The sequence below is a fragment of the Oncorhynchus masou genome, chromosome 28 (genome assembly GCF_036934945.1).
Source record: "Oncorhynchus masou masou isolate Uvic2021 chromosome 28, UVic_Omas_1.1, whole genome shotgun sequence".
NCBI lineage: Eukaryota > Metazoa > Chordata > Actinopteri > Salmoniformes > Salmonidae > Oncorhynchus > Oncorhynchus masou.
In genome coordinates, this window is record NC_088239.1 from 57696027 (window position 1) to 57712904 (window position 16878).

A 16878-nucleotide genomic window follows, 5' to 3' on the forward strand; every position below is an offset into this window, starting at 1 on the left:
AAATCAATATGTTTGCTGTATGGTAGTCAACCATTTATTTTTTTGGGTCTTGATGGGTCAGTGAGTATTGTATAGGCCTTTAGTTGGTGGGTGAGGGAATAAGGAAGAGGAAACACTGAGAAATGAATGGCTGAATGTAGTCTGTTATGATTGAATGTGGTGTGCTATTGATTGAAACTAGCTGTCTCCAAAAACACATTGTGTGAGTCCATCCCAGACGGACACAGTAATGGAAATTTCGCACCATACTGGTAACAATATACACTTATGACCCAATTGTTCTCCATGCCGTTCATCTCATATTTCTTGCCTTCTGTCTCTCCTCTTCCAGTGGCTGGTAGTGTGTTTGGGCGCCAAGGAGACTCCGGGTCAGAGGGTGATGATGAGACCCAGCTGAAGTTCTACACAGAGCAGCACAGAGGCCGCCGGCGCAGCAGAGGTGAGACTAGAGAAGTTGTGTGTGTGGTTGTGTTAGCGCATGCGTGTAGAACATGGGGATGTGCCAAACTTACTCCTCCTTAAGTGTCCCGCTTGCATCACCTCACAAGCTAGCTTTTGAGGTGACGTGATCGGCTAAGACGCTTGAGGAGGGTGGCCACGTGTGTTTGTGAGGCAGAGGTCTCGAGTTTGCGCCAAGTAATGATCGAATTGGGAGGAAGTGGTACTCGCTAAGCAAGCTGTGTGTGTGTGTGTGTGTGTGTGTGTGTGTGTGTGTGTGTGTGTGTGTGTGTGTGTGTGTGTGTGTGTGTGTGTGTGTGTGTGTGTGTGTGTGTGTGTGTGTGTGCGAGCGTGCGTGCTGGCATGCATGCGTCATTGTCCATATACAGTATGTGTGTGGAAAGAGGAAACTACGGCTAGAATTTAATCTAAGTGGATTTCAAGGGCAATTTCCCATTTTCGTCAATGTGATTTCTTAAGTGTGTTTACACAGAAGTTTGCTCTCAATAGAAATGTGCCTGCTGACCTTCTCAGTACTGACTGCAAACTTTGTTGGGAAGCTTGATGATTTGAAAAATCCAGTATCAACTCCCTCCGCCCAGCCCTGGGACATGCTGCTATGCAAATTCGTCTTCCAAATTCAACTAGATTTCAATCCCCATTTGTTCATTCTCTATCACTGACAGAACAAAAGCTTTGATAGACTAGTGTGTGAATTGAAATTTCACTGAAGCAGCCAAAGCCGTTGAACGAGTAAAATCCTACCACCAGAGAATATTGAATGGGTGAAATCCTACCACCAGAAAATATTTCAGCATTGGGTCTACTGTAAAAACAACAACTTAGTTATGGAAAAAATAACAGTGTAACTGAAAATCCAACTCTGAAAATATGGCTTATGGCTACATTTACTGTTTTGACAGTGGTGGTGTTTAAAGACAATGCAATGTAACTGTATGGGGAGCATGGGAGGGACTGTGCCGACTGAAGTAAGAATAGATATCTTTGGGTTTGTGAGTGGAGCTGGAAGCAGGGAAGACATTGGCATCCCCAGGGTGGTGTTAGAAGGCTTTATAGCACCATCATGACACTCAGCAGATACATGAGCTGAGGAAAATGGAGTCTGAATGATAAGCAAGCTGAATCAAATGCCTTAATGGATACCATGATTTAGTCTGCATAACCAAACTGCCATTTGATAGTGTGTGTGTGTGTGTGTGTGTGTGTGTGTGTGTGTGTGTGTGTGTGTGTGTGTGTGTGTGTGTGTGTGTGTGTGTGTGTGTGTGTGTGTGTGTGTGTGTGTGTGCGTGCGTGCGTGCGTGCGTGCGTGCGTGCGTGTGTGCGTGTGTGCGTGTGTGCGTGCGTGCGTGTGTGGCCTTGGATGTCCTTGTGAATGTGCCTTTCTTGTATGTTTGTGAGCGCGTCCCTGTGCATTATTACATTCACGTTTGCATAATATGCTTGTTTATTTGTGTTTTTGTGTTTATGATTGGGTATGTTATATGGGTGTATTATCCCAGTAAGCTTATCTTAGCTGTTGGCTGTACTGCAGACTTCTCTATAAAAAGGACACTGTTAACATGCATTAGCTGGAGACCGTGGGCGCACAAGTGCTAGTATGAGCCTGTGCTTGAGTGTGGTAGAAATTCAGATTGTGTGTACCAAATGTACTTGTGCTTTGAGTATTATGTTGTTTTGTTTGCAGTTGGCATGTGCTAGTGTGTTTGTCCTTATGCCGTTTTTGTGTGTGTGAATGAATGTGTATTTAAGTGTGTGAGTGTCCGTATATATGTGCCAACCTATCATCCCCTGTGTTGATGTGTGGTCGTGTGTGTGCATCTGTTAGTGTTATCTGTAGGCTTTTACAGTAATTGAGGGCCCCCTCACAGACCTAATCATTCCCGAGTGTTCACACAGATGGGATTAGTTGCTGGGGAGCTGTTGTCATAGACACCCACTGCTCCACTCCAGCCAAAATGGCAGGGTCATTAAATAAATCCAGGTGATTGGAGTCTCTCTCTCTCTCTCTCTCTCTCTCTCTCTCTCTCTCTCCTCGTTTATGTTTGTCCCCACACACACACAGTGGGCATTACTATTCGTCCACCCAGGTGGTTGGAGTGTCTTGTCTGTTTATCAGTCGCAGTCTAAGAGCCTCGCAGGATCAGAAGTACGGAAATGCTCATTAGTGAAACATGTTTCCTATTTTTTTTTAAAGCTCCATCACGTCCATATAGCAACCATTCCCACATTTGCTGGAAATAGCAGCTATTGGAATGTAACACCGGCACAGTATGAGCCATATGTGTACGGTTGGTTTCAGAACATGTGTGATTCCAGGGGTTAAAGTGAGGTGTAGCTCAAGGTGAGATGCTTTGACTAGAAGGAAAAGTTAAGTTGTATCATTACACGTCATCCAGAAGCAAATAGCAGGCTGTCCATTGACCCTCAATAACAGCTCTGCCCTCACCTTGGTGACTGGTAAGCTGGCACTTGATATGACACCTGCGTGCTGCTGTATGATGAATTCCACTCTATGGGAGATAATGAGCTCATTTCAGCTCTCTTTCTCCCCAATGTGGAGAGAAGCCCACAGACACCCTAAGGGCATCCAAAACAACCCATCTATAACTCTGTCAGAGACAATGGTGTCATTTATCAGCAACACTAGATGTTGTACTGGTGGAAAGAGGCTGGGCCTTCTTAACATCTTTTATCATGACGATTAATTGCCTCTGCTGGACTACAGCCCTTGTGCTGTTCATAAATCAGTTTAGAAAGAACCCTGGATGGTTCCGAGCTCACCACCGAAACTCCAATCAAAACACAACAACTCCCCCTACATCTACAGAAGCCAGAGGCTAACTGGAGTGTATGTGGTGTTTTTAGCTAGTTTCTTTTTCGTGAAAAGTGAACGTTTGGTGGTAAAGAACAAAGTGTTTGAATTTAAACTGTTTGACAGTTTTTGGTCCACCAAAAGTGGTTTTGACATGGTGCTGATCAATTTAAGCCACATTTCAGATTAAATAGACCTTTTCAGAAAATAGTTCATATTCCTGTTGATTCTTGTTTTTGAATCCATTTCTGTTTTGTGTCCTAACAGCTTAAGTCATAATTTGCATGTGTTTTCTCTGCACCTTCCCTGAGTTTTGATGTGAGACCTAACTCCTGTCTCCCTCTCCCTCAGGTTGTCCACACAGCCCGATGAACAAGGCCACTCTGACGTTGATCACCATCAGTACGTGTGTCCTGGCTGTGGTTTACGGCACGCAGCTCTCCTGCTCTCTCACCGTCAAGGTTACGCTTCACGTGCCCGAACACTTTGTTGCCGACGGTAGGTATCCCCCGTAAATTTCCTCATCGAACTACTCTAACTACGCTCTCTCTCTCTCTGGCAGAGACTCTCTCTCTCTCCCACAGTATACTGTAGTATTTGCAGTTAACTATAGTATAAATACTGTAGTAAAATAACTAGTGTATAATATAGTGTATAGTAAATACTTTCGTGTTTTTGCATAATGTTGTATACTGTAGTATTTACTATAGTGTTTTTGCTGACATTACTATCGTATTTACAATGTTATTGGTTTTCTTATGTTTGACATATAAGTGGAGTCTTTCTCCTTGAGGAAACCTACTGGAGAAATACTAAAAGAGAAAATGTTCTCTGAACAATCATTCCTACAAGTGTACATAGGACTGGGTTCTGAAATGATTGTTCAGCGCTTCTGCTCTTTTCTATAACCTGTAGAAAACACATTATATGGTCTATACTTGGCATGTAGGTTTCTTTTTTGCAGACATGACTAGTATTTACTACAGTGTTTTTTTAAAGGTAGTATTTACTATAGTATTCTACAGTATACTACAACATTCTATTGTAAGTACTACACATAATTGAGAGATACTACATTAATCCTTGTTAATTAGGCTGGAACAAACAATACAGTCATAATTGCTATGCATTTCTATGGATCACTGTTAGATAAACATGCACACACTGTCAAAACTGCATCAGGGGACAAGCCACATGCATCCTGGCAGAATAGGCCAATGTAATAGATAATTACTCCAGTTTCCAGACTATTTACACTTCCATCCTGACTGAGAGGTTTTCGGACATGGGGGGTCCATGGGTATAGGTCTGGAGTTGGCAAGATACCAGGACTCCCCATTCCTGGCCGTAAGCTAAAAGGCCAGGGGAGAGAGGGGGAGGGATGGATGGAAGGAGGAGAGTGATTATGAAGAGCCCAAGCAATTTAATTAGCCACTGGCTTATCTTCTAAAGCTTTGCGTCCAACACATCAGCAGAACAGAACAGGTAGTCTGGTCACCGATGCCTCAGTCCCCCAGACTAAGGTTGATATTATTTTGGTGAAGTGCTGTCCTGGCCTTAACCAGGAGAGCACCATTTCTTTAAGCTCTTGGTGGACACTGGGAGCATTTGTAGTTAAGATAGCACACGCACGAACACCATTTAAATGGCAGCAAATTGGGGGCAGAAATATCCCTCATCATCCAGTCAGATTGGGGGATATTATCAGGGAGCTGAGTGGGCTCAGGAGTGTAAATACCCAACGAATGCAGAGCGGAGACCCCACCAACAGATATAAGCCGGAGTGGTTTCAATCTTTTTTAGATTTTTTGGGTTGATATGATGTGGAAACAATGTTGATTCAACCAGTTTTTGCAGAGTGGGTTGTGACTTTCTCTTTTGCTCCTCCCCTCTCTCTCTCTCTCTCTCTCTCTCTCTCTCTCTCTCTCTCTCTCACTTTCTCACTTTCTCCTGTCTTGAGAACGCAAACAGACACACGAACACACTACATACATGCATAGTGCTAGTTATTTGAATCTATATCCTTGAAGACGGTAGAAATGTAATCTCTTCACTGCTCCCCTTGGAGAAAATAATCAATAGCATCAATTAAGAATAATCCGTTTAATGATTGGAGTTTAACGATTGTGGTAGGAATGGCACGGCTGAATAGTAAATCAGGGATTGAATCACTCAGCACCCTATTACACTGTTCCCTGGGCTGATTGTTGAACCCATAGAATTAGGAATTAGAATACTAGAATGGACATGAATATTTTAGGTTGGCAATCATTCTAATACACAATTTCTGATATATCACATGCCTTTGTTTTATTTTCCTGCGTAAGTAAAAACAGCATTATGCCTCTTCTGCCATTCATTCCAATTAGACTGGTTTGGATTTTTTTTCCCTGACCAATATGGCTGCCATTTTCACCCCATTCTGGGAATTTGAGGGTTTATGACATAGCCCCTATAGTAATTTAATAGGATCTCTATGGGTGAACCACTGACTGGACTATCACTTCACATCACCTGAGTTCAAAGTGGAAGTGGCATCAATACCTGCTAATTGTGCTGTAGATAATATTTTTATTGAACTGTATCCTCATAATATTGATATTTTATAAGGTGTTCATTATTTTCACATTTTAACTAATGAGTCATTGAACATGTTTGAATATCCAGTTCTATGTCCTATCGAGCTCGTAAGAAGAGAATAGCCAGGTTGTTAGCAATAGAAAGATCTTCACTCCAATAAACATGGATATGTTACACTGAGCGTTGAATGATGGATGATCCTGTAGTACTTCAAACTACATCAGTATGATCTGCTGAGTGAAATGTGATGAGTAAAAGTGTGTGTTCTGTTCTCTTTTGCTTCCAGGAAGTAGTTTTGTGGTGAGCATGGGCAGTTTCCTGGACGTGTCTAACTGGCTGAACCCTGCCAAGCTGATCCTATATTACCAGACCAACTCCTCCACCCAGTGGGTCAGAGATTACTGTGGGCAGAGGACCACCGAGCCCTGTGAACAGCTGTGTGACCCAGAGACGGGTTAGTGACACAAACACACACACGTGCATACAGCCAGAGGCACACACACACACTTGTTATTTTATCCTCATCGGGACCTAAAATGTATTTCCATTCAGTCCTATTTTCCCTAAACCTTTCCTTGATCCTAACCCCTAATCCTAAACCTAATGCCTAACCCTAAACCTAACCCCTAAGCATAAAATAGCCTTTGTCCTCATGGGGACATGGGACATTTTCCTTGTTTTTACTATCCATGTGGGGTAATTTGGGGATTTCAGGTCCCCACGAGAATAGAAAAACAACCACACACACACACACACACACACACACACACATCTGGCTGAGGTTTAGCCGCTGATGGGATCTCTACGGCAAATCCATTTATTTGCTCTTGACCTTCAGTGCTAATCTCAGGCTCTGGGTCTCATTCAACCCCCGCCAGCCCCGGTTAGGAGTCAAACAGATAAGAGTGGCCAATGTCACAGAGTACTGTGTGGAGAATATTACCCTCCTCTCCCCACCACATCCTCTCAATGTGCTTTTAGCACAGCGCTGGGCCCAGAGTGCTGACATTTAGACTTGCTGTCTGATAGCTTTGATACTTCCCTATCGCAGGCCCCTTTCTTTTCACACCAATACTGAAGTCTATAAGGAGCCACCTGAGACCCTAAAAGGTGTTGTCTGATGTGAATTATTAGGAGTGATGATGAATTAGCCCTTTGGCTAAGCTAAGTAAGTAAATGTTAGCATCATAAAAGGGAAGGAGAGGCACGGGTTTCTGCTGCATTTGCGTAAACCCTGGAACTCTGCTGAAGCCTATAGAATAGGGCTCTCTGATGCTGTATCAGGGATATCAGGGGAATATTTGGGGGGTCTAGGAGGGAAAGTGGTCTCTTGAAAGATGGCAGGGTCTCAAGAATGATTCTGATAGTTTGAGGCTAGATGGGAATGGGGATGTCATTATGGTAGGCTGAAGTTCCTGTTTGATTATAGGGCCAATAGTTTTTCCTGGCATCAGGAGAAACAGGGCCTTAGTATATACTTGACTATTACTTGTCTAGAAATATAACTCGGTTATTAACTATATATCTGGCTCCATATGAACACGTGCCTTTCAACTTTACGCTCCGTTGTGTGTTTAAACTCTTTGACACCTCCACCGTCCAAACGATCACTTGCCGTGTTTCAATGGATAACACACACATTTTGCATCACCACTCCATCACTCACGCTCGCAGGCAGTCACACATGGGCCAGACGCCTGGCCAACTTTAGTGGGATTTTAATTTGAACAATGGCTCTCCCTTATTAAATCAGTCAACATGGGCCACTATAGTCCAACCTAATGGCTCATGCTTCGGTATTTATGGGCTTTAATCACCATAGCCAACAAAGAGGTAGACGACTCCTTGCTAATGACCATTAGACTCAATGGGTTGGAGCGCTATCAAAGTCCTATCCCTCACTACTTAGAGTCACGGTACAGAATCAACGATTCACCAGATGTGTTGATTCGCTCCTCAATTTTTCTTTTTCAATTACCCCCACTTAATGACTGGTGTGCATTGAAGGGTTTTCATGCAAATGTGAAGTGTCACTTTAGTTTTTAATCGGATTCTCACAGAGTTAGCAGAAAGAGGCTTTGCTTCGCCCAAGAAACTCAGCCTTGAAGAGAAATAATCTCGCCGGGGTGGAGAACCATCACTTCAGAACCATCACTTTGTGTTATAATCATCAATCTGGATTCTTTGTCTCGTAAAGGAAGTTGTCTGCTATGAAAGTAAGGAGGAGAACTAACCGGACACGTAAAGGGGCTATAATGGGACGTTTGCAACAGTTTCTGTCAACACCTGTTTAATCAGGGGTTTCAGTATATAGGATATTGCTGTTTGAACCATAAGTAAAACATATTGTTCTGTTCCACACAGTTGTTTATTTGAACCCACAGGAAATCCACAACACAAAAACAGTTTAGCACTAAGTTTTCATTTGGCTTATCCTCAAATGAATGATTTGATGTGGACCCAGTCCCAAAAACCTACAGACAACACAGTGACAGCACAGATGGCAGAACGTGTCTGGTCCCCTGGGTGGGATACTTCCCCCTGTCCTACTGTAGTAGAGCCAGTCTAAGTTTATTAACATGGATTACATGCTGTAATGTATGTGCAATTTATATCACCCCAGACAAGGGCATGTTGAGGGCTGATGCATAATGGAATACAGTAGGAGGCCACTCAACACATCACACATAAACTACTACTGATGGACTTGGCACGGGCAGCATTCTCTGTCTGTGTCATGGTGAGGAAGGTAAATCATACAGTACCTAGACAACTATTCTGCTAAATTGGGAAACATCGATGTATTTGATAGGTAAGCTATTTTAGACAATACAGCTATTACTTTTTCAGAGAATCCTAAGTACTGTTTATAATTTTCTAGGCGGGCTCTTTCCTTGTGCTGTTACTAATAATGTGAGTATACCATGTTAGCTTAGACATTCAACCTACCAACATTAGCATGCTTCTCAGCAGATCTATTTGTCTGCTCTATGTCCTATACATTTTTCAAGGCTATGTTTTAAGTATATGGACAGTTATATGGCACATATCATTCTCCCTACCCCCTTCTCTCTCTCTCTCTTTCTTTCTCTCTCTCTTTCTCTCTCCACATTAAAAAGATTGTTTGAGTCAGTAATTGGCAACAAATGTACTGTGTCTCTTTGGAGGCTTCTCATCTCTTCTCAGACAGGGAAATTAAAGTCATTCCTCAAAAGAGCACATTCTCATGTTTTCATCTGTTTCTTCCAGCACACAAGTGGACCCAGTAGAGAGGAGATGGAGACACACTATCTTTATGCTGTTTTCTTCTCAGTGGGTCTTTGTTCCGTTTGCCTAGAGCCCGTATGGTGTTTTGTGTTTCTGTGAAAAGCGTGATTGTGGTACAGCGAATGAAAGGGAGAAAATGGAGATGGGAAAACGAGCAGGGCTGTTTCGATATAATTGAAATGATAGCTTTCAGCGAGCTAGCCCTCTTTTCCTTACACTAGCAGCTGATCATGTGTGAGAGAACTCTTAGAGGAATATACACTGAGTATACCAAACATTAAAAACACCTTCCTAATATTGAGTTCACACTTTTTACCCTCGGAAAATCCTCAATTCGTCGGGGCATGTACTCTACAAAGTATTGAAAGCTTTCCACAGGGATGCTGGCCAATGTTGAATCCAGTGCTTCCCACATTTGTGTCAAGTTGGCTGGAAGTCCTTTGGGTGGTGGATCATTCTTGATCATTCATATGGGAAACTGTTGAGCGTGAAAAACCCAGCAGCATTGCAGGTCTTGGCACAAACCGGTATACCTGGCACCTACTATCATACCCTGTTCAAAGGCACTTAAATATTTTCTTTCCCAATGGCACACATACACAATCCATGTCTCAATTGTCTCAAGGCTTAAAACTCCTTCTTTAACCTGTATCCTCCCCTTCATCTACAGTGAATTTAACATGTGACATCAATAAGGGATCATAGCTTTCACCTGGATTCTCCTGGTCAGTCTATGTCATGATAAGAGCAGGTGTTCTGAATGTTCAGAATACTGAAGTACAGCTTTGTTGAAGTGATGTACATGTATATTTAACTCTCTTGTAGTTACTGAATGTGAGAATGTATTTTAGGGGTAGATTTGTGAGATTTTGTGAGACTTTGCTTTTGATATGGTCCTCTGTCACTAGAATTGCTTATTGTTGAGCTTTTTCTCTCTTAATTCATAAAGCCGATCCATTTGCATTCATATCTATGCCTTGATGCTTTGGTAAACAATATGAGCGGTTTATCTATAGAAGCAGTGTTTATTTTTATTACCAATCAGCTGCTTCCAAAATATGCTCCAGATGATGTGTGAATGGACCAGTTGTTATGTGGGTTTACCAGCAGATCCTGTCTCTTCAACGTTTCCTCGCTAAACACCTGCCTTAATCCATCCACCACTCCTTCCAAAACGTCAAAATGCAAACTACACAGGTCCCCTAAACCCTAGCCCCGACATCATCTGCGCTCACTCATTCCAACTTGCCTTTACTGGCTCACAATAAGGCCTGGGAAACAATCGGTGCAATGTGCAGTTTTGTAAACGAACCACTGCTGGAGAATGAGGAGCGTCAGATAAGCTGTCATTGAAAAAAAGGCGGCGGCAAGGGGGGATCTAAATTCATTTCCTGGCCCTGTGAACTTGCCTCTGCACCGAATGAAAGTCAAATGCCTGAGAAGGAGATAAAGCCCGAAGACTTTCAAGAAAGCAAACACGCACCACCTGATAACACATCTATTATGAAAATACTACGCAAAGGCATTATCTGAGGCGGGGGTCCTGAACGCATGCCTCAAAGCAAGATCAAATATTTGTGGTGATGAGGCTTCAATAGAACCCCGATAACAGAGAGGGACGTTCTTTTGGAGATGCTGTATTAATGACAGATGAGATTTTAGTTCCCCCTCCTTTTAACATAGTGGTGTGTAAGTCTAAAGTTGTTGTTGGGGAATCAGAATTGAGTGGGAGAAGGTATCAGATCAATCAACAAACAATTACATTTCTTTCAAAATACTTGATTTACCCAATAAAGGGTGCAAGTTGTAAGTACAAGCACACTCCTATACTCCTATAAGAACACACATTTCACTTTACATCCCCTCTGTGTTGTATCACCAGTTGGCCAGCTGCAGTCATTTTACTCAGCTACCTCAAACACTGTCTCTGTGTCACTCCAGCGTTTCCCTTAATGCCACCCAGTCTCCCATTACCACACCATTGTGTCATCCTGGCTTGATAAACAATCTCCTGGCCTCTTCCTCCCTGCCTTAACTATCATCCTCATCTCATGTGAGGTGTCACAGTGGAAGTCATTGGCTGAATGACATGGCTCCACTGGCCCTGTGTATACGGATGTCTCCTTCTGCCTCAGTGGCGTGTGAATGGGTTTGGTCCGGGGCCAGCTCAATCACACACACGCACAGGCACCTGGACACACACAAAGGCATACACGCACCCACCCACACGCTCAAACACACAAACACACACCCACACACACACACACACACTCTAGATAAATCCCTCCAGCTTATCAGTAATGCCACACCACCTGCTCCTCCAGCCATCGGCCACATTAGCACATCTCAGCACGGGGAGGATACATGTGAAATAGCATCACCTCTCTCGTTCAGGATTTCATGAAAGCCCAAGCCCAACCTCCCTTCTTTCCCTCCTTTCATTTTCTCCACCAACAAATATTCAGAGATTCTTACCACAACTAATAGGTGGTGAAATGGCTAGGTCGTTTTGGAACGATCCGGCTTTGTCAGTCCTATTTATCCAGTCCACCACTCCACCCTCCCAATAGCTGATGTTGAGGATGAATCTCCTCAAGGTCCAGACACAGAATTTCTTCCCCCCTGGAATGGTTGTAAAACGGTGGAAATATGCATCGGGACGACAATGTCTCTTTCCTGTGTCCATGCTGTGAACCTTGAAATGTGAAAATGGTCCACATGGCCTGTGCAAGATGGGGAAAGCGTTTGAATGAAACGTGTCATTAGTCACTTCAGGTTGGCTGCAGGGAAAGAGAAGGAGGGAGATGATCAGTTACTGGTCTCCAAATTTAGTCAGCTGGTGATTGTCAAGCAAATAACTGTCGGTCTCACAGTAATTGCCCGTTAATTAACAAACACATTTAGCATCTCCTAGATTACACACGTGGCCTACAGGCCATTTTAAAAAGTCTAAAAGTCTACACCATCACAATAAATCCATTATTTATTTTAGACTGGTCTAAAGAGGCATGATATGAAGAAAAGGTCATCTATTTCAGAAGACAATAGTAGCCTAACGAACAGCAGAAGCACTATCCTATGTCAATCTACTATCCCCCAAAGTACAAAAGTCAACCTATTCTGTTCTGTGAGATAGATACCAAATTAATACAACCACTAGCATCAACAACAATAAAATTATGCAATGTGGCTGACCCAACAGATCAGAATGTTTAGCTTAAAATGTTGATAAACTTTTAGACTATTTCTTCACATTATAAGCACAGCAATGTGCACTTGGTAGTGAATGTTCCATTCGCGGAAAACACCATTATCAAAAGTGACCACAAATGCAATTATGCATGTAATGCTTTTATTATAAAGGTGCATTTTTATGGTGAAAATGATCTTCCCCCAACTTGAAACTCACACGCTGCTTATGTCTACCACTTAGGCTCTACACCCCTTCTAAAGCGGATTAATGTGCTTCATTTTAAGAAGTTGTTTGGCCACTTTAGTTGTGATTACAAACCGTATTAAAACATATAGGCCTATGGGCTAGGCTACACGAGGCTAGGCTACATGTGTGACTATGATTTTTTTTTAAGTTGCAAAAAAAAGCATCGTTTCTTATGCTAGACATCATTCACAAATCATAATATATCATTCACAGATGATAGGCTAGAATTGTCACCCATCAGACCATTATTGATTTAATCTGGTCTTTACATATACTAAATAATATGTGTGACATTAGTTTTGATTTATAATGGACCATTATCATGCACCTGTATCGAAACAGGGTCAGAGGAAACAACTAATTTAATCTGTGCACTTAAATAGCGAATGGAGGGCGCTTTTCACCGTGGTTTATTTTCATGCCAGCCAGGTAGGCTATACTCCTGTTGTACAGATAAGCAATGTGTTTAATATTAGGAAAGGAGAGAAATAAATATAGTAGGCAAAGCCTATAGAAAGCTGAAGGGATAGTCTTCTTTTTTAATAGAGGCCATCACTCAGTTACATAGCTATAGAAATATTGCGCAACATGAGCTCATGGGCACTCATGAAGTGTTTGATTCGATTTTCAAATGCGTTTGCATTGATGTCAGAGTGATTAGAGGGACAATAGAGTGCTGAGTACCGGGCAGTTAGCAGGTTTGGTAGGCTATTAATGACCATCAGCAGTATCAGAGCTTGGAGAAGCCTAATTACCGTGACTAAATGGTCACGTGAAATTTAACTGACTTCATGACTCATGACCCCTGGTGTGGCGGTAATATGGTTACCGCAACAGCCCTAGTATCCAGTTAACGCTCACTCTACTGTTTTTCAGTTTGGCTTTCATTTAGAAAACAAGAAATGCGCTGATGAGGGATTCTGGTTGCCAAAAGCATTTATGAAAGAGTTTGTTGTGAAGATTTTAGAGATGAGATGAGCGAGTGAGAAATCCATGTGCATGTGTGTGAGAGAAAGAAGGCGAGAGATAGTGATAGATCCATAAAGAGAGAGAGAGAGAGGAAGATGCAGGAGAGAAGTACAAGTTAGCATTGGCTTGCGACACAGAGACATAACAATGTTATTCACAAGTTCATCTGATTCTGGGGAAGTCCTGAAGTAGCCCTTTAAAGAAGGGTACAAAATAATATTGAAGTGATTTCCTGACATTTCAATGATCTCTTTTAGATATAGGACAGACCCTTTAAAACATACTTTGTTTTCATTTAGTAAGTCAAAATTCAATGTTTCATCATCTAATACAATTTTTTATACCTACAGGGTTCTTAAAATGTAAAATCAAATACCTAAATTATCCTTGGTATTAACAACTTTAAAATATTCCATATGTCAGCTTAGTAGAAACCCAGCCCCGGTACTTTAGACTCTATAACTGTCTTACATTTGTGAAATTCCTGAAGTAATTGCTCTAAATTATCATCCCTCTGTCAGGACCCGGTTTCGAACCTGGGTCTCCGGAGTGAGAAACAGTCACTTAACCAACTGAGCCACGAATAGACAGCAGAACTCAGAAGATGAGGCAGACACAGCAGTACTTAAGACGGTGTATTTAATAAAGAAAAAATCCTAAAATACAAAAATGGCAAATCCAAAAGGTGGTAGGTAAAACACAAAAGAACTCAAAAGAAACTCACCAAAACTAAACAAAAACAAAAAACAGAATACCACAAGAACGTCACCCGGAATCGACAAGAGCACACAGAACACTAGGGCAGGGTGCTAACATACAAACACAGAGCACAGAACTGAGGGAAACAAAGGGTTTAAATACAATCAGGGGAAACGAGACACAGGTGCAAACAATAATGGGGATCAAGGGAAAAACACAGGGACAAAAAGCACAATGGGGACATCTACTGACAAAAACCCGGAACAACCCTGGCCAAATCCTGACAGAATCCCCCTAGGAACGGCTCCTGACGTTCCTACCAGCTCTCTCAGGGTGGAGGACCCTGAACTGACGAATGAGGTCAGGGTCCAGGATGTCTTTGGCAGGAACCCAGGAGCGCTCCTCAGGACCGTAGCCTTCCCAGTCCACCAGATACTGCCAGGACCGCTGCACCCGGCGGGAATCCAGTATCCGGTGGACGGTATAAGCCGGCTGGCCTCCAATGACACGAGGCGGAGGGGGAGGTCTGTCTGCCGGGACAAGGGGAGAAAAACAACAGGTTTTAACAATGACACATGAAATGTGGGATTAATCTTAAGGGATCTGGGTAAGTGTAGGCGATAAGAAACTGGGTTAACTCTCCTGGCAACCTTGAAGGGACCGATGTATTTTTGGGACAGCTTGCGAGACTCCACCCGTAGAGGTAAGTCTCTTGTGGAAAGCCAGACTCTCTGGCCGGGGCGCAGGGTAGGCCCGGGACGGCGACGTCTGTTGGCTTGTTGTTGATACCTCTGTGAGGAACGCATCAGATTAAGACGGGTCTTTCTCCACATAAGCCGACAGCGTCTGACGAACCTCAAGGCTGAAGGCACTCTGACTTCTGCCTCCTGGTCCGGGAACAATGGAGGAGCATAGCCAAACTGACACTCGTGCGGGGACATACCAGTGGAGGAGGAGCGCAAGGTGTTGTGTCACGAGTCATACATCGGAGGGTGGTTTCCAGCTCTTGATTCATCCTCTCTGTTTGGCCGTTGGACTCCGGATGATACCCTGAAGATAGACTGGCAGAAGCCCCCATGAGTTGGCAGAAGGCCTTCCAAAACCTTGAGGCGAACTGGGGACCTCTGTCAGAAACCACATCTTGAGGAATGCCGAAGACTCGGAACACATGATTAATTACCAACTCAGCCGTTTCCTTGGCAGAAGGTAACTTAGTCAGAGGGACGAACCTGGCCGCCTTTGAAAACCTGTCGATTATGACTAGGATAGTAGTATTGCCATGGGATGGAGGAAGTCCAGTAATAAAGTCCAATGAGATATGAGACCAGGGTCTGTGGGGAACAGGTAAAGGATGAAGGAGTCCTTGAGGGCGGAGGTGAGAAGATTTGCCCTGGCAGCACACGGGGCAGGCATTGACGAAAGTGGCAACGTCTTCTCTTATGGTAGGCCACCAGAACTTACGCTGGATGAACTCCAAGGTGCGACCTACGCCCGGATGACAGGTGAGGCGAGAGGAGTGCCCCCACAGAAGGACCTGAGTCCTCACTGCCTTGGGGACAAACAACCGATTGGCAGGGCCTCCTTTAGGGTCCGGTTCGCTAGCTTGAGCACGTCTCACGGTATCCTCAACTTGCCACGAGATCGGAGCCACAATCTTAGCAGCAGGAAGGACAGGAATGTCCGTGTCATCTCGAATGGCAGGAGCGTAGACTCGGGACAGGGCATCCGGTTTGAGATTCTTCGACCCGGGCCGATAGGTGAGGATAAACTGGAATCGATTGAAGAAAAGAGACCATCTAGCTTGTCTAGAGTTCAATCGCTTCGCCTGCTGGATATACTCCAGATTTTTGTGGTCCGTAAGCACTTGAAACGGGTGAGAAGCCCCCTCGAGCCAGTGTCTCCATTCCTTCAATGCCATCTTAACCGCTAGGAGTTCACGATCCCCCACATCGTAGTTCCTCTCAGTCGGGGTAAGCCGGTGTGAGAAGAAAGCGCACGGATGAAGCTTCTTGTCTTCACCCCTCTGAGACAGGACAGCTCCAACACCAACCTCTGATGCGTCTACCTCCACCACAAATGGTTCATCCGTAGTCGGTAGTATCGGGATGGGAACAGAGAGGATGCGCTGCTTGAGTCCTTGGAAGGCCGTCTCAGCTTCTCTTCCCCAGAAAAACCTTGCATTGCCACCTTTGGTTAAAGCTGAGAGAGGAGCTGCCACCAAACTGAAGTTCTTGATGAACTTGCGGTAAAAGTTTGTGAAGCCCAGGAAACGCTGAACATCCTTAACGGATTTGGGGGTGGGCCAATCCGCTACCGCCCCTACCTTCCTAGGGTCCATTTGGATTCGACCGGGTTCCACTACAAATCCCAGGAATTGTACTCGGGATGAATGGAATTCACATTTTTCCGGCTTAACGTACAGATGGCTGTCCAGGAGGCGTTTGAGTACTTGTCTGACATGCTTAGTGTGTTCTTGAAGGCAGCTCGAAAAGATGAGGATGTCATCCAAGTAAACGAACACAAATATGTTAAGCATATCCCTAAGCACATCGTTTATGAGCGCTTGGAACACCGCTGGGGCGTTGGTCAGGCCGAAGGGCATCACCAAGTATTCATAGTGACCAGTAGGCGTGTTGAAAGCGGTCTTCCACTC

At 43.8% G+C, this 16878-nt stretch overlaps 1 protein-coding gene across 1 annotated transcript in view; it reads left to right on the forward strand.

The window, feature by feature from the left end:
- The window catches only part of LOC135517965 (astrotactin-2-like), a 569522-nt gene that overhangs the window by 179689 nt on the left and 372955 nt on the right, over positions 1-16878 (forward strand). Inside the window, exons 5-7 of the mRNA XM_064942708.1 lie at positions 332-439; positions 3623-3769; positions 6138-6305. Of these exons, the coding sequence (XP_064798780.1) occupies positions 332-439; positions 3623-3769; positions 6138-6305 (423 nt within the window). The remainder of the gene's footprint in view (positions 1-331; positions 440-3622; positions 3770-6137; positions 6306-16878) is intronic.